The following is a 26759-nucleotide window of genomic DNA, read 5'->3' as shown; positions in this document are numbered from 1 at the left end:
AACATTTTTAAGTCTGTGTGATTAATCCTCTAAACATGAACTCTGTACTTTGTGGTGTTTCAGGAGGAAAACTGACTCAGTTATTCTCTCTTATTAGTTTCATATTTTCTCCATCAGCTTTGTATGAAACCCTGGAATGAAGACAAGAAGAAAATACTTTGTTCATGTTTGTTTATTCATCATGAAAACATTCAGTTTGTTCACACATCCCATCAGTAAAGTCTGTTAAATGACTCTTGATCAATTATAGATTTCTTTAAAAATGCACACAAAGAACAAAATATCTCAGATAAATGAAGCTCTGGTGTTTTCTCTCTTAAGATCCATGCAGTGGAAGAGAAACAACAAAATAAAAGCATCAATAAAAATATTCAAACATTTAGAGCTCAGAGAAGTTTAAATGTTCATGCAGAGAAATGTCAGTTCAGGTAAACAAACATCATCATGAGCAGTGATAGCCTCCATGGCTAAACAGACACAGGAAGGAGCTCCACCTCAAGAAACTCAAACATTTACACAACAACTAATGACAAGATGTCAAAGTACCACCCATAATGTTTGACTGACAGCTGTCAGCAACAAACATGGAGACACAACAAGTTCAAGAGTTCAAACAGAGTTCAAACAGAGTTTAACCCTTAAAGGAATTCTGTCTACTTCAGTTTACACAACTCAGCAGTGGTTCCAGAGGAACACAAAGGACATAGTCCAGCATAGAGAGGCTGAGTGAATGTGGTCTGGACTCTGTGGAGGAGAGTCATGGTTTCAGAGACGCTGTAGAAGGACAGAATACCTGCTCTGTGATCCAGGTACACTCCTACTCTGGAGGACAGAGGACCTGAGACGGGAGATCGCACATTGTTGTACCAAAATGTATACCTGTTTTTCTCACATCTTAATACCCAAGATTTGTCATTCAATCCAAATCCAGATTCACTCCAGTCCCCCTTTCTGCTGATATTCTTGTATGCGACTGCCACCTCAACTCCTGCTCCTCTCCTCTCCACCTCCCAGTAACAACGTCCAGTCAGACTCTCTCTACTCAGGACCTGCACACATCCAGTGAATCTGTCTGGGTGACTAGAATAAAACTGATGTTGTTTCATAAAAGTTGCTTTTCTGTTTCCATCAGATAAGGACACCTGTCTGTGTGCTGTGTTTGGATCCAGCGTGATTTCACGTGAATATTTTAAGAACTCAGCTCTGGTCTTGGGCTCAGCTTGTGGCAGTAAAACATCCACTTCAGTCACCATCAGTGAGACGTTTGTCCACTTCTCTCTCAGAACGTCCTGTAGTTCATCTCTGACTGCTGACACAGCCTCTGTCACATCCTCAAAGTAGCTCAGAGGACGGATCTTGATGCTGGATGAGTCTGTAGACTCACTGAGTGGTGACAGTGAGGGGTAGTCGTGTAGAAACTGGTTGTGATCCTCTGTGTGTGAGAGCTTCTGCAGCTCATCGTGGTTCCTCTTCAGCTCAGTGATCTCCTGCTCCAGCTTCTCCTGAAGCTCTTTGACTCGACTCACTTCAGTTCTCTGCTGGGATCTGACCTGCTGCTTCACATCAGAGCTTCTTTTCTCCATGAGACGGATCAGCTCAGTGAAGATCTTCTCATTGTCCTCCACTGCTTTATCAGCAGAGCGATTGATGTTCTCCTCCTCCTGTTGAAGCAGCTTCACGTCTTTCTCTCTGTCCTGGATTCTCTGCTGGATGTTTAGTCGACTCACCTCCAGCTCTCTCTGCCTCTCAGTCCTTTCTGCTGCAGCTGAGACTGTGTCGTGGCCTTTGTGTTCCTCCACAGAGCAGAGATAACAGATACACTGCTGATCAGTACGACAGAACATCTTCATCACCTCACCATGACAAGGGCAGATGTTCTCCTGGAGCTTGTTGGAGGGGTCCACCAGCTTGTGTTTTCTTAACTGAGCTACATCATAATGAGGCTGAAGGTGTTGCTCACAGTAAGAGACCAGACAGACGAGACAGGACTTGAAGGCTTTCAGTTTCCTCCCAGTGCAGACATCACAGGACACATCTTCAGGTCCAGCATAGCAGTGATCAGCAGGAGCAGCTTGGAGTCCAGTCTTCTTCAGTTCCTCCACTAAATCTGCTAACATGGTGTTTTTCAGCAGGACAGGCCTCGGTGTGAAGGTCTGCCTGCATTGAGGGCAGCTGTGGGGTTTCTTCTCATCCCAGTGTGTTTTAATACAGTTCATGCAGTAGCTGTGTCCACAGGGAATAGTCACCGGATCCTTCAGTAGATCCAGACAGATGCAGCAAGAGAAGGTCTCCTGGTCCAGCTGAAATCCTTGCTGAGCCATTTTCTCCTCGTGGCAGATACTTTGTGAGTTCCTCTGATTATAAAACAAACATCTGAGTTTACATCAAAAATCTCTTCTTTGTTTCTGTTCATCTGCTGATCTTCACTGAATGAGGTTCCTGCTCCAAACAAGGCGACATGTGCACAGAGTTGAGCTGGCTGTGTTTTACAGCCAGAAAAAGAGGGAGGAGCTATCAAGGTTTGATATGATTGGACAGCAGCAAAGCCAGGGGTGGGGGGCGGATTCCCTATGATAGTAATGAAGTTACACCATTGGTCGGTAGAGTTGGAGCTCCCCCATTGGCCGTTGTTACGGTAAGTAAACAATAACACTTTAGATGAGCAGTGCCACCACTGACTGTCCATTTAACATTTTAAACACATTGACCAACCACACGAGGTTTCAACCCAGTAAAGATACTAAATCAATATTAGGTAGAATATACAATACATGTCCTTCAAGGCAAACATTTAAAGATTATTCAAAATATTGAAAATGTAAATAATAAAAATGTATAAGCTCTTTGAAATAATCCTCTGAATTTCACAGAAAATAAAACAAATAAATAAATACAAATATGTAACCAGTGCTTTTATCTCAAAAACAGCAAACATGGCCGCTGATGAAAAGGGATTCTTAATATTGAGTAGAAGAAAAATATTTCATACAAAGATTAAATAAGGGCTGTATAGGCAGCTACCACGAGAATGAGTTTACAATATATTTGATATGAATTCTACTATTTGAGTTTGATTGATTCTGATACTTTCTTGTCCGTATGAAGGTGATTTGCTTTTCACACAAAATCAGAAAATGGAGACCTATACAATCCAACACAATTTGTATACAAACCCAATAATGTATGAATAATTGTTTTTAATATACACAAATATTTAAATACAAACCTTGGTTCACAGTTAAGCTCAGACAGCTGAGGTTGAACACAGAAGAATCATTCAGGAGGACAAGGACAGGTTTAAAGAATCAAAGTACAGGTTCAGCGAGACGGTGAGAGAAACCAAACGACTGTACTCTGAGAACCTCCAACAGCAGTTCTCAGTGAACGACTCTGCTTCTGTCTGAAAAGGTCTCTGATTGATCACCAGCTGCAAACCTAAAGCTCCTCACTCCACTAACGACTTGCACATGTCCAATGACCTGAATGAATCCTACTGTGTTTGTGAAAGACAAAGGGACAGTCCTGACAACAACGAGGACTCTCTCCATCCTGGAGAGGGACGTTAACAGGCTGTTCAAGAGAAGCCACTGTAGACTACCTGCTCAGCAGCAAACAGATGCTAATGCAGAAGGACAAGAATCAACCAGATCAGCTGATTCTGCAGTTTGTTGTTGATTGATATAAAGTGATGAACCTCTAGTATCGATATACTTTACTTTTCTCTTATTTATCAATTGGATTCTTTTGTCGATATTAAAATATCACCTTGAAATAAAATCTCTAAACGTTCTGTAGGTTAAAACATTAGAATGAGTCCAAAGACTTCTGTGAAACATGGTGATTTTATTTGAAATAAAGGAGGCCAAACTAAAGTAGAACCTCCAGTCAGTGAGTATCAGAAGTCAAACAACCACCAATAAAGGAATTCATTCATTTAACATTGTGAAATCCTACAATGTCTCTTAAGGTAACAATGTGGTTTATTATCGAAGCAAACTTGTCCAGGTCTCAAATGCTACAAAAACTTTGTAGGAAGTATTTTATTCTTCAGCATCATGTAAGTCTGGATGTCAGGAATAAACTGAATTTACATGGAATATTAAATATAGCTGGTAAGATTACAGATGAGACAGAGTAAGAAATATTAATTCAATATATGAACAAAGACTCACAGTTTGAGCTTTTACTCTCAGTGAGACGTTGTAGACTTATTAGAGCCACCACACATGTGTACAGCAAGTCTGTTTTTGACTAATGTAATTAAAATGTGAATACAAAGTTGACTCAGGATTCCACAAACATTTTCTCCTGCATTTTATAAGAATGTGATCGTTTTTCTTTGTGTCGATACTCTTTCCCTGCTGTTTGTGTTCATCGATCGTCCTTCAATGATCTGAATGATACTTAGTGAAGCTAAAGACGATCGAGCCCAACGGCATAGAAACACGTTTTTTTCTGTTTGTGTAAAATTATGTTGATCTGCACAAGTTGTCCCACATCAGTCGACCTTCAATTGCACGTGTTTGTTCTTTATCTTTAATTTTGTCAACAATTTAAACCGTTTCACAATTATTTGAGCAAATATCTTATAGTCTGTATTCATAATAGTTGGACGTCTGTAGTTATCGAAGTCCGATTCCTCACCTTGAAATGTGATTCTTGATATTATTTAGAAGTCAATGACAAAAATACTTTTCACAAAAGATTAAATCAGGGCTGTATAGGTAGCTACCACTGAGGACACTGAGGACATTCCCTCGATATTGTTGTGGAAGATTAAATAAAACTTGAGTAGGAGTTTAAAATACATTTTATATGAATTCTACTATTTGAGTTTTTGAAGGTTGATTCTGATCTTTCTTCTCCGTATGAAGTGGATTTTGTTTTTGACAGAGAATCTGAAAATGGAGACCTATACAATCCAACACAAGTTGTATATAAACCAAATAATGTATAAATATTTGTTTTTAAATTAACAAATAATTAAATACAAACCTTAGTTCACAGTTAAGCTCAGACAGCTGAGGTTGAACACAGAAGAATCATTCAGGAGGACAAGGACAGGTTTAAAGAATCAAAGTACAGGTTCAGCGAGACGGTGAGAGAAACCAAACGACTGTACTCTGAGAAACTCCAACAGCAGCTCTCAGTGAACGACTCTGCTTCTGTCTGAAAAGGTCTCTGATTGATCACCAGCTGCAAACCTAAAGCTCCTCACTCCACTAACGACTTGCACATGTCCAATGACCTGAATGAATCCTACTGTTTGTGAAAGACAAAGGGACAGTCCTGACAACGAGGACTCTCTCCATCCTGGAGAGGGACGTTAACAGGCTGTTCAAGAGAAGCCACTGTAGACTACCTGCTCAGCAGCAAACAGATGCTAATGCAGAAGGACAAGAATCAACCAGATCAGCTGATTCTGCAGTTTGTTGTTGATTGATATCAAGTGATGAACCTCTAGTATCGATATACTTTACTTTTCTTCTCATTAATTGGATTCTTTTGTCGATATTAAAATATCACCTTGAAATAAAATCTCTAAACGTTCTGTCGGTTAAAACATTAGAATGAGTCCAAAGACTTCTGTGAAACATGGTGATTTTAGTTGAAATAAAGGAGGCCAAACTAAAGTAGAACCTCCAGTCAGTGAGTATCAGAAGACGCTGCATTCAGGTCACATGGGAAAGATGGTAGAGAAGAGCTTCTACTCTACAAACAGTATTCACATCAGCTCTCAGGTTGTAAATAGTATTTATGAATGTGAGGTTTGAGGCTGTGGGTTAAAGTTTCTCTGACTTCTTGAATTCTGACTAAACAACATTGTAATAATTGTAAAGAATCAACGACACAATATCTGTTGTCTTATGTGTGTCAGGACTCAACAAATATGCCAATTTTAACATTTTTAAGTCTGTGTGATTAATCCTCTAAACATGAACTCTGTACTTTGTGGTGTTTCAGGAGGAAAACTGACTCAGTTATTCTCTCTTATTAGTTTCATATTTTCTCCATCAGCTTTGTATGAAACCCTGGAATGAAGACAAGAAGAAAAGACTTTGTTCATGTTTGTTTATTCATCATGAAAACATTCAGTTTGTTCACACATCCCATCAGTAAAGTCTGTTAAATGACTCTTGATCAATTACACATTTATTTACAAATGCACACAAAGAACAAAATATCTCAGATAAATGAAGTTCTGGTGTTTTCTCTCTTAAGATCCATGCAGTGGAAGAGAAACAACAAAATAAAAGCATCAATAAAAATATTCAAACATTTAGAGCTCAGAGAAGTTTAAATGTTCATGCAGAGAAATGTCAGTTCAGGTAAACAAACATCATCATGAGCAGTGATAGCCTCCATGGCTAAACAGACACAGGAAGGAGCTCCACCTCAAGAAACTCAAACATTTACACAACAACTAATGACAAGATGTCAAAGTACCGCCCATAATGTTTGACTGACAGCTGTCAGCAACAAACATGGAGACACAACGAATTCAAGAGTTCAAACAGAGTTCAAACAGAGTTTAACCCTTAAAGGAATTCTGTCTACTTCAGTTTACACAACTCAGCAGTGGTTCCAGAGGAACACAAAGGACAAAGTCCAGCGTAGAGAGGCTGAGTGAATGTGGTCTGGACTCTGTGGAGGAGAGTCATGGTTTCAGAGACGCTGTAGAAGGACAGAATACCTGCTCTGTGATCCAGGTACACTCCTACTCTGGAGGACTGAGGACCAGAGACGGGAGATCGCACATTGTTGTACCAAAATGTATACCTGTTTTTCTCACATCTTAATACCCAAGATTTGTCATTCAATCCAAATCCAGATTCACTCCAGTCCCCCTTTCTGCTGACATTCTTGAATGCGACTGCCACCTCAACTCCTGCTCCTCTCCTCTCCACCTCCCAGTAACAACGTCCAGTCAGACTCTCTCTACTCAGGACCTGCACACATCCAGTGAATCTGTCTGGGTGACTAGAATAAAACTGATGTTGTTTCATAAAAGTTGCTTTTCTGTTTCCATCAGATAAGGACACCTGTCTGTGTGCTGTGTTTGGATCCAGCGTGATTTCACGGGAATATTTTAAGAACTCAGCTCTGGTCTTGGGCTCTGGTTGTGGCAGTAAAACATCCACTTCAGTCACCATCAGTGAGACGTTTGTCCACTTCTCTCTCAGAACGTCCTGTAGTTCATCTCTGACTGCTGACACAGCCTCTGTCACGTCCTCAAAGTAGCTCAGAGGACGGATCTTGATGCTGGATGAGTCTGTAGACTCACTGAGTGGTGACAGTGAGGGGTAGTTGTGTAGAAACTGGTTGTGATCCTCTGTGTGTGAGAGCTGCTGCAGCTCAGCGTCGTTCCTCTTCAGCTCAGTGATCTCCTGCTCCAGCTTCTCCTGAAGCTCTTTGACTCGACTCACTTCAGTTCTCTGCTGGGATCTGACCTGCTGCTTCACATCAGAGCTTCTTTTCTCCATGAGACGGATCAGCTCAGTGAAGATCTTCTCATTGTCCCCCACTGCTTTATCAGCAGAGAGATTGATGTTCTCCTCCTCCTGTTGAAGCAGCTTCACGTCTTTCTCTCTGTCCTGGATTCTCTGCTGGATGTTTAGTCGACTCACCTCCAGCTCTCTCTGCCTCTCAGTCCTTTCTGCTGCAGCTGAGACTGTGTCGTGGCCTTTGTGTTCCTCCACAGAGCAGAGATAACAGATACACTGCTGATCAGTACGACAGAACATCTTCATCACCTCACCATGACAAGGGCAGATGTTCTCCTGGAGCTTGTTGGAGGGGTCCACCAGCTTGTGTTTTCTTAACTGAGCTACATCATAATGAGGCTGAAGGTGTTGCTCACAGTAAGAGACCAGACAGACGAGGCAGGACTTGAAGGCTTTCAGTTTCCTCCCAGTGCAGACATCACAGGACACATCTTCAGGTCCAGCATAACAGTGATCAGCAGGAGCAGCTTGGAGTCCAGTCTTCTTCAGTTGCTCCACTAAATCTGCTAACATGGTGTTTTTCACCAGGACAGGCCTCAGCGTGAAGGTCTGCCTGCACTGAGGGCAGCTGTGGGGTTTCTTCTTGTCCCAGTGTGTTTTAATACAGTTCATGCAGTAGCTGTGTCCACAGGGAATAGTCACCGGATCCTTCAGTAGATCCAGACAGATGCAACAAGAGAAGGTCTCCTGGTCCAGCTGAAATCCTTGCTGAGCCATTTTCTCCTCGTGGCAGATACTTTGTGAGTTCCTCTGATTATAAAACAAACATCTGAGTTTACATCAAAAATCTCTTCTTTGTTTCTGTTCATCTGCTGATCTTCACTGAATGAGGTTCCTGCTCCAAACAAGGCGACATGTGCACAGAGTTGAGCTGGCTGTGTTTTACAGCTAGAAAAAGAGGGAGGAGCTATCAAGGTTTGATATGATTGGACAGCAGCAAAGCCGGGGGTGGGGGGCGGATTCCCTATGATAGTAATGAAGTTACACCATTGGTCGGTAGAGTTGGAGCTCCCCCATTGGCCGTTGTTACGGTAAGTAAACAATAACACTTTAGATGAGCAGTGCCACCACTGACTGTCCATTTAACATTTTAAACACATTGATCAACCACACGAGGTTTCAACCCAGTAAAGATACTAAATCAATATTAGGTAGAATATACAATACATGTCCTTCAAGGCAAACATTTAAAGATTATTCAAAATATTGAAAATGTAAATAATAAAAATGTATAAGCTCTTTGAAATAATCCTCTGAATTTCACAGAAAATAAAACAAATAAATAAATACAAATATGTAACCAGTGCTTTTATCTCAAAAGCAGCAAACATTGCCGCTGATGAAAAGGGATTCTTAATATTGAGTAGAAGAAAAATATTTCATACAAAAGATTAAATAAGGGCTGTATAGGCAGCTACCACGAGAATGAGTTTACAATATATTTGATATGAATTCTACTATTTGAGTTTGATTGATTCTGATACTTTCTTGTCCGTATGAAGGTGATTTGCTTTTCACACAAAATCAGAAAATGGAGACCTATACAATCCAACACAATTTGTATACAAACTCAATAATGTATGAATAATTGTTTTTAATATACACAAATAATTAAAGACAAACTTTGGTTCACAGTTAAGCTCAGACAGCTGAGGTTCAACAGAAGAATCATTCAGGAGGACAAGGACAGGTTTAAAGAATCAAAGTACAGGTTCAGCGAGACGGTGAGAGAAACCAAACGACTGTACTCTGAGAACCTCCAACAGCAGCTCTCAGTGAACGACTCTGCTTCTGTCTGAAAAGGTCTCTGATTGATCACCAGCTGCAAACCTAAAGCTCCTCACTCCACTAACGACTTGCACATGTCCAATGACATGAATGAATCCTACTGTGTTTGTGAAAGACAAAGGGACAGTCCTGACAACAACGAGGACTCTCTCCATCCTGGAGAGGGACGTTAACAGGCTGTTCAAGAGAAGCCACTGTAGACTACCTGCTCAGCAGCAAACAGATGCTAATGCAGAAGGACAAGAATCAACCAGATCAGCTGATTCTGCAGTTTGTTGTTGATTGATATCAAGTGATGAACCTCTAGTATCGATATACTTTACCTTTCTTCTCACTTCATATTTTGATTATTTTATTGTCGATGAAATGAAATCTCTAAACGTTCTGTAGGTGGAAACATTAGAATGAGTCCAAAGACTTCTGTAAAACATGGAAGATTGTAGTTGAAATAAAGGAGGCCAAACTAAAGTAGAACCTCCAGTCAGTGAGTATCAGAAGATGCTGCATTCAGGTCACATGGAAAAGATGGTAGAGAAGAGCTTCTGCTCTACAAATAGTATTCACATAATGTGGAATGTAGCTTATACTAGATGCTAGCAGATATTTTGTCATCTTATTCGGGTTTGAATCAGATTAGTGTACGTGGTTAGAGCATTTCTGCATCAAATGTTTCTATTTTGGAGCAGGTTTTACCAGATAACTTTGTATCTGTGTCTCTAAGCAACCCTGCGTCACATTAGTCTACGTTTTTTTTCTCAGACGTGGATTAATACTTATGGTGCAGAGGAATGAGACACCATAGCAGTGGTATGTTGTCATTACATCAGCGCTATATGAACCAATCAGATTGCTTGATTTGAGCTACCAGTTTTATAACACTTCTCTGAATTCTTGAATTCTGATTGAACAACGTCGAAATATTTGAAACCAAACGTCAGGACTCAACTAGACTTCTTCACAAACAAACTTGACCAAATAAATTCTGACTATAGTTTTTTATTTTTGTGTAATGAATCCTCTTAAGTGCACAAACTAAATGTTGGTTGTAAAAATCAACAAGTGATGTCAAACTCTGCTCATTTCTCTGTGACAAAGATGTTTTAGTGAGGAAAGTTTAAAGGACAGAGACTGACTGACTAATGTTCTTCTGCTCTAAACATGAACTCTGTACTTTGTGGTGTTTCAGGAAGAAAACTGACTCAGTTATTCTCTCTTATTAGTTTCATATTTTCTCCATCAGCTTTGTATGAAACCCTGGAATGAAGACAAGAAGAAAATACTTTGTTCATGTTTGTTTATTCATCATGAAAACATTCAGTTTGTTCACACATCCCATCAGTAAAGTCTGTTAAATGACTCTTGATCAATTATAGATTTCTTTACAAGTGCACACAAAGAGAACAATATCTCGGATAAATGAAGCTCTGGTGTTTTCTCTCTTAAGATCCATGCAGTGGAAGAGAAACAACAAAATAAAAGCATCAATAAAAATATTCTAACATTTAGAGCTCAGAGAAGTTTAAATGTTCACGCAGAGAAATGTCAGTTCAGGTAAACAAACATCATCATGAGCAGTGATAGCCTCCATGGCTAAACAGACACAGGAAGGAGCTCCACCTCAAGAAACTCAAACATTTACACAACAACTAATGACAAGATGTCAAAGTACCACCCATAATGTTTGACTGACAGCTGATCTCTGTGCAGTGAAGAAACGCCACAACAATCAGCTGTCAGCAACAAACATGGAGACACAATGAGTTCAAACACAGAGTTTAACCCTTAAATGACTTCTGCCTACTTCAGTTTACACAACTCAGCAGTGTCTCCCCAGTTGAAATAAAAGACAAAGTCCAGCGTAGAGAGGCTGAGTGAATGTGGTCTGGACTCTGTGGAGGAGAGTCATGGTTTCAGAGACGCTGTAGAAGGACAGAATACCTGCTCTGTGATCCAGGTACACTCCTACTCTGGAGGACTGAGGACCTGAGATGGGAGTTTGGACTTTGTTGTAGAAAACGCAATAACTGTTGTTGTGATATGTTAATGCCCAAGACTTGTTACTGTATCCAAATCCAGATTCACTCAAGTCCCCTTTTCTGCTGATATTCTTGTATGCGACTGCTACAACAACTCCTGCTCCTCTCCACTTCACCTCCCAGTAACAACGTCCAGTCAGACTCTCTCTACTCAGGACCTGCTCACATCCAGTGAATCTGTCTGGGTGACTAGAATAAGACTGTTGTTCTTTCTTTGGCGTTGCTTTTCTGTTTCCATCAGATAATAACAGCATTGTGTTTGCTGTGTTTGGATCCAGCGTGATTTCACGTGAATATTTTAAGAACTCAGCTCTGGTCTTGGGCTCAGCTTGTGGCAGTAAAACATCCACTTCAGTCACCATCAGTGAGATGTTTGTCCACTTCTCTCTCAGAACGTCCTGTAGTTCATCTCTGACTGCTGACACAGCCTCTGTCACGTCCTCAAAGTAGCTCAGAGGACTGATCTTGATGCTGGATGAGTCTGTAGACTCACTGAGTGGTGACAGTGAGGGGTAGTTGTGTAGAAACTGGTTGTGATCCTCTGTGTGTGAGAGCTGCTGCAGCTCAGCGTCTTTCCTCTTCAGCTCAGTGATCTCCTGCTCCAGCTTCTCCTGAAGCTCTTTGACTCGACTCACTTCAGTTCTCTGCTGGGATCTGACCTGCTGCTTCACATCAGAGCTTCTTTTCTCCATGAGACGGATCAGCTCAGTGAAGATCTTCTCATTGTCCTCCACTGCTTTATCAGCAGAGAGATTGATGTTCTCCTCCTCCTGTTGAAGCAGCTTCACATCTTTCTCTCTGTCCTGGATTCTCTGCTGGATGTTTAGTCGACTTGGCTTGAGTTTGAATTGTTCATCCGGAGAGCAGAGATAACAAATACACTGCTGTTGGGTGCAGCAGAACATCTTCGTCACCTCATCGTGACGAGAGCAGATGTTCTCCTGGAGCTTGTTGGAGGGGTCCACCAGCTGGTGACTTTTGAAGACAGGAGATTTAAAATGAGGCTGAAGGTGTTGCTCACAGTAAGAGACCAGACAGACCAGACAGGACTTGAAGGCTTTCAGTTTCCTCCCAGTGCAGACATCACAGGACACATCTTCAGGTCCAGCATAGCAGTGATCAGCAGGAGCAGCTTGGAGTCCAGTCTTCTTCAGTTGCTCCACTAAATCTGCTAACATGGTGTTTTTCACCAGGACAGGCCTCAGTGTGAAGGTCTGCGTACACTGAGGGCAGCTGTGGAGTTTCTTCTGCTCCTCTTCATCCCAGTGTGTTTTAATACAGTTCATGCAGTAGCTGTGTCCACAGGGAATAGTCACCGGATCCTTCAGTAGATCCAGACAGATGGAACAAGAGAAGCTTTCCTGGTCCAGTTTAACTCTTTTTGGATCCATAATGACTGGTCACAGTGACTTGACAGAGTTTCTCTAGAGTGGCTTAACTCAAACTCTGCCTTTTGTTCCTGTTCTTCACTGAATGGGGCTCCTCCTCTCCTACCAGATGTTGGTTACACCCATATTAATATTTGCATATCAGTGAGGGGGAGGGAACAAGACGACAAGCTCCTGCATTCCAGGAGGAGAGGTTTTCTCTCGAAGGGACAGTAAATGTTTCTGTCTTTTTTAACATGTAGTGAACAATAGAACAAACATAAAATCATGCATTTACTCGTGGAGTTCTTTAATTGAGTGTCAGCTGTTCTGATGTCTATTACCTTTCAAATTCTACCGAGGACAAAGTCCTTCCTTTTGAGAATGTTCAAGGATGCCTGTGTGTATCCTCAGCGCTCAACATGATTCATTGATCCTGATTTGAATAATTTGGAAACAGGGAAGATATGCGAGTAAACATTTAGTTATTTCTCTTTAGGGATCCAAAATCTGTTTCTGAACTAGTTTGAGGTTAGAAAGGAGCATTCCGGCCCTGACACTTTGGTGCAAAACCTGCTTGCTTTTTAAAGTTATACATTAATCAAATAAATAACAATGTGAATTTTACAGAAGATAACACTAAATGTCAGAAGCACTTCCATTCACAGACAGCATCGCGACTGATGAAAACTGAGTTTTGCCAAATTATTCCATGCAAAAGATGAAACAGGGCTGCACAGATATCTACCACTGAGGACATTCTCTTGATATTGTGTCTGAAATGAAAGTGTTAATTAAAAGGAGAATTTTAAGGTAAAATTATTTAAAAATTCAACATGTAAATTCTGAACATTATTGATTCTGATTCCGATTGTAATATGTATTAATAAAATAAAACCGTAAAATAAAGCAATAGCATCTGAAAAATATGAAGAGACATCCAGAAGCCAACACAAGTTTTATATAAAATGTATAAATATTTGTACTTAAATACACTAATATTTAAGTACAAATTTTGGTTCACAGTTAAGCTCAGACAGCTGAGGTTGAACACAGAAGAATCATTCAGGAGGACAAGGACAGGTTTAAATAATCAAAGTACAGGTTCAGCGAGACGGTGAGAGAAACCAAACGACTGTACTCTGAGAACCTCCAACAGCAGTTCTCAGTGAACGACTCTGCTTCTGTCTGAAAAGGTCTCTGATTGATCACCAGCTGCAAACCTAAAGCTCCTCACTCCACTAACGACTTGCACATGTCCAATGACCTGAATGAATCCTACTGTGTTTGTGAAAGACAAAGGGACAGTCCTGACAACAACGAGGACTCTCTCCATCCTGGAGAGGGACGTTAACAGGCTGTTCAAGAGAAGCCACTGTAGACTACCTGCTCAGCAGCAAACAGATGCTAATGCAGAAGGACAAGAATCAACCAGATCAGCTGATTCTGCAGTTTGTTGTTGGTTGATATAAAGTGATGAACCTCTAGTATCGATATACTTTTTTGTCATTTAATTTAAAGCATAATTTTATCTTTTCACAGCTAATCAACAGACATCACACTAAAACGTTTAATATTCATCAAACCCTTAAAAGGATTCAAGTTTCACAGATTGTTGTCAAGAACACTGTCGATGTTAAAATATCACGTTGAAACAAATGTTCAGCAGGTGGAAGCATTAGAATGACGCGGCTGATTTGAAGTTGAAGAAGAACAAACTAAAGTATATCTTCCAGTCAGTGAGTATCATAAGCCAAACTACTAAGAAAGGAAATAAGTCACGTAAAAATATAAAACACTACAATGTTTGTAAAGTTAACAGAGTATTAATGTTTACTAAACCTAAGCTCATATACTGACTTTAACCCAACTGTGTTGGTTTGTCTTAAACCTCACGAAGTGCTTTTGTTGCCTCAACCTAACGTTTGTTTTGTTGCATAATGTCGTCCTGACAGACAGAAAAACATTGCGGTGGAGGCACGAAATATACTTCAATTTAAAATACATTAGTTTGAATGTTGTGCTGAGCGACTAGAAACAAACGGAAAGAGATACAAAGAGATTTCATCTACTTCTGATGTTTAAACATTTGAGTTAATTCAGAAAACTGCTGAAATGGTGTTTAAGAATCTGGTGGAAAGCATTTTGTTTTTCATCGATGTCACGTGAAGTGGAAATCTGAATGTGAGGAGTGAACTGAAGCCTCAGAGAAGACAGAGTGAGACATAGGAGTTAAATATAAGTGCAACGATTTCCAGATTACACGTGTTCCCTCTTAACTTTGTACCCGCATGTTGAGTTTTATCTCTGAGTGAGCAGAAGTCAAAATATCTTTCCTGTGATATTTTAGATTTACTGTTATTTAAATCAAGCCATTTGTTGATACTTTTCTTTGTTGTTGGTCTTCATCAATTGTCCAGTATTGTTTCTAAGAATATGTGGTGAAGCTGAAGACATTTGTTTTTCACAATGTAGAAACTTAGTTCCTAAGTAACTAACAAAGAAAAAAAATATTACTTGAATAATATACTCGTCAGAGCAAAGCAGCCTTTCAATATTCACATACATTGATTTTATGACTTCACGAGTGGACTTGATATAGTCTGAAAATGTCCCATTTGTTGTTGATGTTGATGTTCTTTGAAGACAGCTGGAAGCTGTTGGACTCGTCATCACCTCCTGCTGCAGCCGCCTGATCTCATCTCAAACCAGCCCGTTTGCTCAAAGTACCACACTGAAGTAGAGTTTAAGGGTACTTGTACTTAACTTGGGTATTGTGGTTTTCTGCTACTTGTACTCCACTATTTTAGAGGCAACGTTGTACTTTGTATTCCACTGTAGTTACTTTTGAGATCAAGATTTTACACAACAAATACAAACACACTGCTGAGGATTAAAGCGCTGGTTTCAAACCGTTTAGGCTCTTAAAATGAATCAGTCGGAGCTCGTTATCATGTTTCACATGTCCATGAGTTGTTAGCAGCTCCATCAAAGAGACATTAACCCTCTGAACTTCTCAGAAGGTCTCATTTAAATAAGTCTGTGTGATTAATCCTCTTCACTGACTTAGTGCACTAACTAAATGGTGGTTTTAGTGAGGAAAGTTTAAAGGACAGAGACTGACTGACTAATGCTCTTCTGCTCTAAACATGAACTCTGTACTTTGTGGTGTTTCAGGAGGAAAACTGACTCAGTTATTCTCTCTTATTAGTTTCATATTTTCTCCATCAGCTTTGTATGAAACCCTGGAATGAAGACAAGAAGAAAATACTTTGTTCATGTTTGTTTATTCATCATGTAAACATTCAGTTTGTTCACACATCTCATCAGTAAAGTCTGTTAAATGACTCTTGATCAATTATAGATTTCTTTACAAATGCACACAAAGAACAAAATATCTCAGATAAATGAAGCTCTGGTGTTTTCTCTCTTCTCTTCACTTCAGTTCTCTGCTGGGATCTGACCTGCTGCTTCACATCAGAGCTTCTTTTCTCCATGAGACGGATCAGCTCAGTGAAGATCTTCTCATTGTCCTCCACTGCTTTATCAGCAGAGAGATTGATTTTCTCCTCCTCCTGTTGAAGCAGCTTCACGTCTTTCTCTCTGTTCTGGATTCTCTGCTGGATGTTTAGTCGACTCACCTCCAGCTCTCTCTGCCTCTCAGTGATTTCTGCTGCAGCTGAGACTGTGTCGTGGCCTTTGTGTTCCTCCACAGAGCAGAGATAACAGATACACTGCTGATCAGTACGACAGAACATCTTCATCACCTCATTATGACGAGAGCAGATGTTCTCCTGGAGCTTGTTGGAGGGGTCCACCAGCTTGTGTTTTCTTAACTGAGCTACATCATAATGAGGTTGAAGGTGTTGCTCACAGTAAGAGACCAGACAGACGAGGCAGGACTTGAAGGCTTTCAGTTTCCTCCCAGTGCAGACATCACAGGACACATCTTCAGGTCCAGCATAGCAGTGATCAGCAGGAGCAGCTTGGAGTCCAGTCTTCTTCAGTTGCTCCACTAAATCTGCTAACATGGTGTTTTTCAGAAGGACAGGCCTCAGTGTGAAGGTCTGCCTGCATTGAGGGCAGCTGTGGGGTTTCTTTTTATCCCAGTGTGTTTTAATACAGTTCATGCAGTAGCTGTGTCCACAGGGAATAGTCACCGGATCCTTCAGTAGATCCAGGCAGATGCAACAAGAGCAGACTTCCTTGTCCAGTTTAATTAGTTTTGGATCCATATCGACTGGTCACAGTGACTTGACAGAGTTTCTCTAGACCGGCTTAACTCAAACTCACTGCCTGTTGTTCCTGTTCATTTTCTGTTCTTCACTGAATGGGGCTGCAGAGTGGAGCTGGCTGTGTTTCACTGCAGGGAGAGGAGGGAGGAGTTATCAAGCTTTTGTATGATTGGACAGCAGTATAGTGTGTGTGTGTGGGGGGGGGCAGCCCTACGAGAGTAATGAAGTCACACCGTTGGTCGGTCGGGTTGGAGCTCCCCCCTTATTGGCTGTTGCTATTTCAGAATGAAAAGGCGAGTTTCAGCTCCCAAGTTAAAGTACAAAAACTACTCAAAATATACTCAGAATAACAAAAGTAAAAGTACGCACTATGCAGAATGGCAGATTTCAAAATCATAAATATAAGTATTGATGCATTAATGTATTCATCACTTAAGTGTTGCACCTGTTAACATGGAGCTAATCACTTTATATGTTGCCGGGTAGATTAACCTAAAATATATCATAATTTATCAGGGGAATTATACTTTGTCTCCATAATCTAAATCCACAAAGGAACTAAACGTAACAGACTTGGAAAGGGCATTGAAGGAGTCAACTCAGGGGATGCTTTTCCAGCATGTATCTGCCTCAACAATGTAAAACACCATTGTATGTAGAAAACGGTACAAACAGCGACATCAAGTGGACAAAATAAATAGGTGCATGAGGTGCAACGACTAACAAAAACCCGCGAAAATTATAACATCAAACAAAAGGAAAATACCTGCAGAAAACAGTACAACACAAACATAAATTGACGTCTGGGCTCTCTCAGCACTTCTGTTCCTTAAACATGGAAAACGAGAGAATTTAAACCGGGAACGACCGCAGAGTTGTCGCTACGTCTCTTTCTATATGACGGCGCTTAAAAGGCTAAATTAAAACAGACACAAAACTTATATTTAAACGGTCAAAATGACACGTAACGGCTACATAACGTGATTATTTTAGCAGTTATTAAAGTGTGTAGCCTAAACAGTTCCATTTTAGGGGAATACGACAAAATAGTACAACAGCATGTTTCCACAGGACTTACCCTCAGCAATGTAAACCACCATTGTGAGGGGAAGCCGGGACTACGGAAGCTTAGGAGGTGCAGAAAGGGTGAGACATATTTCCACAGGAAACATTAATAAATAAATAAAATAACTCATTAAGATAAAATTAGCATACTTAACCGCAATGTTAAAAGGCAAACAAATTAATGTATTATAAATCGAAAATAATAAAAGTACATTTTTAACTCAGTTATATAAAGATGACAAATACACGTTGAGTACATAGAATAACACTTGCCTCTGGAATAAAGTTGAGTAGAAGGTGTTAGCATGATATAGAAATACTCAAATAAAGCACAAGTACCTCGATATTTGATGTAGTACTTGTGTACATGTATTTACTGCTAATGTCTTATTACATCTGCACTTGACGCAATTTATCTGCATCACTTTAGCAACTTGAGATTTCAGATTTTAAGAAGAAAACTGCAGCAGGAAACGCAAAGAGCCCGAGACAGAGAGGAGGTCAACAACAACACCACTGTGGATTAATTAGCATATATTTGAGCCCACTAGCCCGACGTACAAGCACAATAATGAACACAACAAAGTGAGATATGAGGACAAGAACCGACCAGCTGCACCAACGATGACATAATAAAGAGCAGATGTGTTTACCAACGGCTCGTGTAACGTTAACGTAGCAACTAAGCTAGCTCGTTAGCTTGAAGTCACGTCTTTGAAACGGTTGTTAATTTAAAAGTCTCCATTTTGTGTCCTTACCGGTCAAACTCGCTCCTTTAACGGGTTTAAATTGTACCGAACAGCAGGTTTCAGCTTCAACGCAGCAGACGAGTCATCCGTTCCCTCTTCTGTGAACTTGGACCGGACGTTGGTAGCCGCAATATGAAGAGGGTAAAATAAATATCTGGGCGCAAAGGATTCTGGGATGTGAAGTCTATAGATGGTCCAACAGCTTCTGGGTCCCCTTGGTGGTGATGTTGGGAGATCAGCAGCTTTTGACAGGATTTTATCTATTAGTCTATGAATTTATTTATTCCTTTTATTAATTTATTTGTTTTGTCTCAAGTTTAACTTAGACATATGGCACATACTTTACATTTAGACATCAATATGTTTTTTGTCACTTTTAAGTAAGCTTCAAAACAGTTTGTCCTTTTTTTAAATTGTTTGATTTCATTTATTTTCCAGGAACAGTGCTCATTAATCAACATTTCAGTGACCACCTTAATATAAATGAGTTAGCTAGTGAGCTAATTTTCATATGTAGTCCCTAAGCAGGTAGATACACATTAGTGGACTCATGTTATGAATACAATGTTGCAACAAGCACTCTAAACACTTTAATTTATGTTTCAGGAGGAAAACTGACTCAGTTATTCTCTCATATTAGTTTCATATTTTCTCCATCAGCTTTGTATGAAACCCTGGAATGAAGACAAGAAGAAAATACTTTGTTCATGTTTGTTTATTCATCATGAAAACATTCAGTTTGTTCACACATCCCATCAGTAAAGTCTGTTAAATGACTCTTGATCAATTATAGATTTCTTTACAAATGCACACAAAGAACAAAATATCTCAGATAAATGAAGCTCTGGTGTTTTCTCTCTTAAGATCCATGCAGTGGAAGAGAAACAACAAAATAAAAGCATCAATAAAAAATATTCATCAAACATTTAGAGCTCAGAGAAGTTTAAATGTTCATGCAGAGAAATGTCAGTTCAGGTAAACAAACATCATCATGAGCAGTGATAGCCTCCATGGCTAAACAGACACAGGAAGGAGCTCCACCTCAAGAAACTCAAACATTTACACAACAACTAATGACAAGATGTCAAAGTACCACCCATAATGTTTGAGTGACAGCTGATCTCTGTGCAGTGAAGAAACGCCACAACAATCAGCTGTCAGCAACAAACATGGAGACACAATGAGTTCAAACACAGAGTTTAACCCTTTAATGACTTCTGCCTACTTCAGTTTACAGAACTCAGCAGTGTCTCCCCAGTTGAAATAAAAACAAAGTCCAGCGTAGAGAGGCTGAGTGAATGTGGTCTGGACTCTGTGGAGGAGAGTCATGGTTTCAGAGACGCTGTAGAAGGACAGAATACCTGCTCTGTGATCCAGGTACACTCCTACTCTGGAGGACTGAGGACCAGAGACGGGAGATCGGACACTGTTGTTCCAAAATGCATAACTGTTTCTGTCACATGTTAGCGCCCAAGATTTGTTATTTAGTCCAAATACACATTCACTCGAGTTCCCTTTTCTGCTGATATTCTTGTATGCGACTGCTACATCAACTCCTGCTCCTCTCCACTCCACCTCCCAGTAACAACGTCCAGTCAGACTCTCTCTACTCAGGACCTGAAAATCATCGGTGAATCTGTCTGGGTGACTAGAATAAGACTGAGGTTGTATCATAAATGTTGCTTTTCTGTTCCCATCAGATAATAACAGACATGTGTATGCTGTGTTTGGATCCAGTGTGATTTCACGTGAATATTTTAAGAACTCAGCTCTGGTCTTGGGCTCAGGTTGTGGCAGTAAAACATCCACTTCAGTCACTGCCAGTGAGACGTTTGTCCATTTGTCTCTCAGAACGTCCTGTAGTTTATCTCTGACTGCTGACACAGCCTCTGTCACGTCCTCAAAGTAGCTCAGAGGACGGATCTTGATGCTGGATGAGTCTGTAGACTCACTGAGTGGTGACAGTGAGGGGTAGTTGTGTAGAAACTGGTTGTGATCCTCTGTGTGTGAGAGCTTCTTCAGCTCAGCGTCGTTCCTCTTCAGCTCAGAGATCTCCTGCTCCAGCTTCTCCTGAAGCTCTTTGACTCGACTCACTTCAGTTCTCTGCTGGGATCTGACCTGCTGCTTCACATCAGAGCTTCTTTTCTCCATGAGACGGATCAGCTCAGTGAAGATCTTCTCATTGTCCTCCACTGCTTTATCAGCAGAGAGATTGATTTTCTCCTCCTCCTGTTGAAGCAGCTTCACGTCTTTCTCTCTGTCCTGGATTCTCTGCTGGATGTTTAGTTGACTCACCTCCAGCTCTCTCTGCCTCTCAGTCCTTTCTGCTGCAGCTGAGACTGTGTCGTGGCCTTTGTGTTCATCCATTAAGCAGAGATAACAGATACACTGCTGATCAGTACGACAGAAGATCTTCATCACCTCACCATGATGAGAGCAGATGTTCTCCTGGAGCTTGTTGGAGGGGTCCACCAGTTTGTGTTTCTTTAATGGAGCTACATCATAATGAGGCTGAAGGTGTTGCTCACAATAAGAGACCAGACACACAAGACAGGACTTGAAGGCTTTCAGTTTCCTCCCAGTGCAGAAATCACAGGACACATCTTCAGGTCCAGCATAGCAGTGATCAGCAGGAGCAGCTTGGAGTCCAGTCTTCTTCAGTTGCTCCACTAAATCTGCTAACATGGTGCTTTTCAGCAGGACAGGCCTCGGTCTGAAGGTCTGCCTACATTGAGGGCAGCTGTGGAGTTTCTTCACATCCTCTTCATCCCAGAAGTTTTTAATACAGTTCATGCAGTAGCTGTGTCCACAGGGAATAGTCACCGGATCCTTCAGTAGATCCAGACAGATGGAACAAGAGAAGCTTTCCTGGTCCAGCTGAACTCCTTTCTGCGCCATTTTCTCCTCTCAGTGACAACGACTGACTGAGTTTCACTTCCTCAGAACTGAATAAACTTTGAGCTCAGATCTGAACAACATGTGTCTCTGCAGTGAATGGAGCTTGTCAGCTGCTGCACTTCACCACCATGTTGGTTACACCCGTCTGTAAACTGTAGATCTGAAGGGGAGGGAACAAGGAAATAAAGACAGAGTGGAGCTCTCTGTGTGTGAGAGCAGGAAGAAGAGGGAGGAGTTATCACACTGTGATTCATTCCAGGAAGAGGAGCAGTTTGAGAGACACTGTGTTGAACACTTGTTTACAATAGAGTTCATTTCTCTGTTGAAAACACGGATTACTTCAACTTTTAGGAGGAAATCTCTGCTCAGAATAATGGGGTTTGGAGACGGCTCCACAGTTTTTAGAATGATCTCTTCTTTCCTAAAAAACAGTTTGATTAATGTTTTTAATGATTACAATAATTCAAATATGGCAGAAGAATGATATAGAAATGAGTCACTGCTGTAGAAGTGATTACATTCCCAAATAACTTATTTGATGAAACTCCTTTTACTTGTTTTTTAAGAAAACAGGTCAAATCCAGAATATAAGATGTATTTTAATGTGTTCGATGCATTTAAACGGCTCTGCAGTTCTGTAATGACTGCATGAATATGGAACATTTCCTCTTTTGTCACAATTAATTAACTTCATGGTTCTTATCACAGTAAAACAACCCCGAACACATTGTAGTGAACATGAACTTAGTTCCTTCAGAATAAACCAGAACACTATTTGAAAACAATAGGAGACTATAGCCTCAATAAACACAAACTACAGCAAAGCGATCATTCTAACTTGTTCACCTGCTGTGATGTTCACTGCAGGAAGACGTGTGAAAAAATAATCCAGGTCTTTGTTTCAAGTTTTAAGGATGCAGCGATTACATCACGAACAAAATCTGTCTCACAAAGATGCTTTAATCACGTCCGTCTCTCCGTCTACGTTCTACACGTCCACGTCTACTTTGTGTTATTTTACTGCAGCAGGTCTGACAGTCTGCTCCTCTCAGTCCTGGTTCTGGTTCTCCCGTGCCTCCCTTCCCTCCAGCGGGTCCAGCAATACGTCCTGGGTCTCCAGCAGCGTGGTGTCAGTGTCGGCTCCCAGAGAGGAGAAGCTCTGCTCCTGGAGGAGGAGGAGGAGGAGGAGGAGACGCTGCTGCTGCTCCTCCTCCCTCCCGAGCTCCGACTGCAGGTCCAAGGCTGCAGGTGAAGCCAGATCTGGATCTGTCCACGGTGGACCGGTCTCTGCTGGAGTCTGAGCTGAAGGAGGTTCTGGTGAACCTGCATGAGTTCATCTGGTTTCACCAGAATCCGACCCGGTGGCTCCGATGACGAGCATCAAGAATAACTCTATAGAAACAGACCATCTTCACTCTGATGGTCTCCTTACTGATGGAGGTCTGATAGAGGACCAGGACTACACTGAGACTGGTTCATATAGAGGATCAGGACTACACTAAGACTGGTTCATATAGAGGATCAGGACTACACTGAGACTGGTTCATATAGAGGATCAGGACTACGCTGAGACTGGTTCAGGACCAGATAACTGTTAGGTTAGACAGCTTATGCTGTAACTGTGTTTATGCCTTTGAATGGAGAAAGAATCACGTTTTACTCGTTTCCAGTTATTTTATTGTTCAAATAGAAGAGAAACATTTCCATACAAGCGATCATGACATTGTGACCATGAGTCCAGCCTCCCCGCTGCACACACACAGCTTATAAACCTCGAAAAGATCAGTGTGTGTCTTAGAAAATACGCCTGAATCTGAACACCATAATACCTTTGATTTGTATTTATTACGTTGTGTTCCTTCATGTGTTTGATGGAATATTTGGATTTACATCAAACTGCCTGTCGTGAGCAAACACTCAATCAATTGGTTGCAATGACACAACACTAAAAGTCACATGTTTAGCGTGAAGCTGATTGTTTAAAGGATCCCAATGAGCTAGTTTGTTAAAGTTGCAGCTAGAAGGGCTCATCGGTTCGGATGACAGTTTTAGCAAATTAGCAGCAAATTATCCAACAATTCTATGAAACACGAGACAAAAGACAGTGTCTGCAATCACTCCCCGTCTACTGCACGAGTGCTCGTTTGTGGCGGACCGACTGCACCGTCGTCCACCGCCGCTGCACCAAATGCACCTCTGCACGTCCTCAGGTCGCCAGCAGAACACCTGCCAAGCGCGAAGTAGATCGGATGAACGGTTCTCGATGTACGCAAAGGACACACACAGACGCCAGAGTTTAGAGATGCAAAATGTTACACTGCACCTGTCACTAACGACGCGAAAATAATTATGATTAAGTTCTCACAGCGAGTGAACTGTCGAGTATCTGTTATCTAGGGAGTAGTGGATGAGTGGACAAGGGAGTGATTTCGGGGCTGCTGTTAAGTGTCTCGAGGGCCTCAGCAGTCGGACTCGGCCATCCTCTCGGGCCGAGCCGACTGACAGGTGCCGGGCGGGGTGAAGACGTCGGGGTCGCTGATGCCCAGCTGGAGGTTGAAGAAGCGGGTGGAGGTGGTGACGCTGCTGTTCTTGGCGTAGGTCTCCTGCACCGGGTAGCAGTCCTTCAGGGTGTAAACGCCCACCCAGGTCTCATCTGGTGGAGAGACGAAGCAAGACAAGGAGGTTTTTATTCCACCCAAAACAGCTGCTCTGTAAATCTGAAACAATAAATGTTCATCTTTCCCACGGTCCTTGAACACATCATGTCAGAAAAAGCAGCAAAAACGAAGCTTAAAGTTGTGATATTTCATCAAAATGTTTTTTTTATTAACCTTTTGCTTTCACCAGATTCTGTAAAAAACATTAAATTCTGATCTCCTCAGCGCAACTAAGAAGCCATGAAGGATTTGTCTGAGTCCAACAGTCTACATTGGGTCAGATGTTTCTCTAACTGGTCAAATCTTACCACAAGAACGGTCTCGTTTGGCCCCTTTTGACCAAATATTCCCACAAAATACGAAACCCAGTCACAAACAAAACTAAATGAAGCACAAAAAGTCATTTTAACGCATTTCTCTTTGTGTTTCCTCTGGATTTAATTATCCATTTTAACTAATGACTGCTGTGTTTAAACTGTGTATGATATATGTTTATTATATTAAAAACATCTCTCAGCTCCACAGCTCTTTGTCCAGGCCTGCTCTCTGTATTTTAGCATTACATAATGACACCACTGAGACTCACGCTGGCGTGCCGGCTTCCTGTCTGACCACTCCTGAACCTCCACGTTGTCCCCGGGGCCCCCGATGAAGTACTGGTCCTCGAAGGTGGAGTTGTCTGGGATGTCGAAGGGATCCCAGGCCCCCGTCAGAGCGATCTTTGAGCAGTCCTGGGTCTTCTGGTCGATCTGGAACATCACCATGCTCTGGTACAAGTAGATGTACTCAAAAAACCTGCAGCGGACGGAGGGAAACGAGGACAAGTCAAGACGAGAACAACCTCTGGTTCTGAAGAGTGAAGCCGATGCTTCATGTGTTAAAGCTGCATTCTCTCTAGTGTCCACCAGGGGGCGACTCCTCTGGTTGTATAGAAGTCTATGAGAAAATGACTCTACTTCTCTCTTGATTTATTACCTCAGTAAACATTGTAAACATGAGTTTATGGTCTCAATCTCTAGTTTCAAGTCTTCTTCAGTACAGCATGATGTTACTCATTCACTCTTCCCTCACATTTGAACATACAGACAATATGATTAACGTCCTAAAATGGATTTAAATACTTGTAAACAACACATTCTAATACGTCGTCAGGGGCTGACGTCATGTAGGAAACAACAAAGTTGGAGGACTTTTGTTTGTGTACAAAGAGGACTTTCACCTCCAGGGACATGCACACACTTTAAGGAGTATATTTTACTTTAGTGAAAACATAACAGACTAATTTAAGACTTTGTCCTTGTTTACCGGCCAGAGATTATATTTCTCAACGGCAGACTTCAGTCCTGTGTTGGTTTATTCTGCTGCAGTAAATAATACACAATTTAAAAAGACGGCCAACAGTTGTGCACTGCAGAGCTACTACAAGCTGTTAGACGTAGAGTCAACTTAAACAGTGCATACTGAGAAGAAAGAGTACATTAAAACACATGCATGTAATACAAATATATATATATTAATACAAACTTATATTTTGAATAAGGAACCTTTAGAGAAAGAGCATAACTAATGGTTAATAAGTAATGTACTAATGTTTATAGATCAGTTATAGGCCATGAATAAGAACAACCTTTGACTAATTGAAGCATAAAAACAGTTATCTTCTGAAAAAAGGCTTTATTTGTATGTATACTTTATGTTAAAGTATTTCTGTGGTGTTATTATTATTATTATAAATGCTTTAATTCCAATATAATAAAGCATAACAAATAATACAAGCAGGTCTCGGAATACCAAGTTGTGGAAAAAAAATAGCTTTAACTATTAAATATTTTAAGCATTTATTAACACTAATACCAATATTTAAAACTGCATTATGACCAATCGGAGAGGAACACCGAACAAAGGGATGTTTCACAACCTGGCAACTCAAGTGTGTTCTTATTAATAGTTTATAACAGACAGACAGGTAGGTAGATAAATAGATAGATAGAGAAATAGATAGATACATAGATACATAGATACATAGATAAATAGATAAATAGATAATATATAATTATATATATATAATAAATGTCATACACTTACACATTACATATGATACTATGTACTTACTTCTGACAGGGTGCGTGTTTCTTGTTCTGCTGCAGGACTCGGATCCTCTGTTTCAGGCCGTCGTAGGAGACGGTGGCCCGGCTGTTCCTCCCGGTGCTGTGGTCGTACATCACCCATCTGCCCTCCCACTGCAGCGGGGCGAGGCAGGGCGCGGCCGCCGGGGACGCATCCATCCGGGGATCCATCGGGAGGCCGAGGACCGAGGCCCCGGCGGCGGCCACAAACACGAGCAACAGTCGGTGCATTGCTTCTCCGGTAAAACCCCGTTTGAGTCCCGTTAGCTGATCCCGTTGTTGTTGTTGTTGCAGATAGGCTGCACCTGCTGCCGACAATTTAGATGAGGTTTC

General features: G+C 41.1%; 3 protein-coding genes across 3 annotated transcripts; all 3 read right to left on the bottom strand.

The window, feature by feature from the left end:
* Window positions 1-203: 203 nt before the first annotated feature.
* LOC306706000 (uncharacterized protein) lies at window positions 204-8222 on the bottom strand (the record flags this gene model as incomplete). Its single annotated transcript, XM_079172914.1, has 3 exons — window positions 204-2354; window positions 3237-3252; window positions 6559-8222. 3 exons carry the CDS (start codon window positions 8220-8222, stop codon window positions 654-656), a joined length of 3381 nt encoding a protein of 1126 aa, XP_079029040.1. The 3' UTR covers window positions 204-653.
* A 2555-nt stretch (window positions 8223-10777) lies between these two features.
* Window positions 10778-21650, bottom strand: LOC306705998 (uncharacterized protein). The gene is made up of 4 exons (XM_079172911.1): window positions 19971-21650; window positions 17752-17759; window positions 16137-16936; window positions 10778-11988 (listed from the first exon to the last, which is right to left on the bottom strand). Exons 1-4 carry the CDS (start codon window positions 21641-21643, stop codon window positions 11110-11112), a joined length of 3360 nt encoding a protein of 1119 aa, XP_079029037.1. The 5' UTR covers window positions 21644-21650; the 3' UTR covers window positions 10778-11109.
* A 1678-nt stretch (window positions 21651-23328) lies between these two features.
* Window positions 23329-26729, bottom strand: epdr1 (ependymin related 1). Its single transcript, XM_079173074.1, has 3 exons — window positions 26413-26729; window positions 24887-25095; window positions 23329-24296 (listed from the first exon to the last, which is right to left on the bottom strand). Exons 1-3 carry the CDS (start codon window positions 26655-26657, stop codon window positions 24103-24105), a joined length of 648 nt encoding a protein of 215 aa, XP_079029200.1. The 5' UTR covers window positions 26658-26729; the 3' UTR covers window positions 23329-24102.
* Window positions 26730-26759: the final 30 nt, after the last annotated feature.

This window comes from Pholis gunnellus (genome assembly GCF_910591455.1).
Source record: "Pholis gunnellus genome assembly, chromosome: 14".
Classification (NCBI taxonomy): Eukaryota; Metazoa; Chordata; class Actinopteri; order Perciformes; family Pholidae; genus Pholis; species Pholis gunnellus.
The sequence above is the reverse complement of the archived record's forward strand: the minus strand, read 5'-3'. Positions and strand labels throughout refer to the sequence as shown.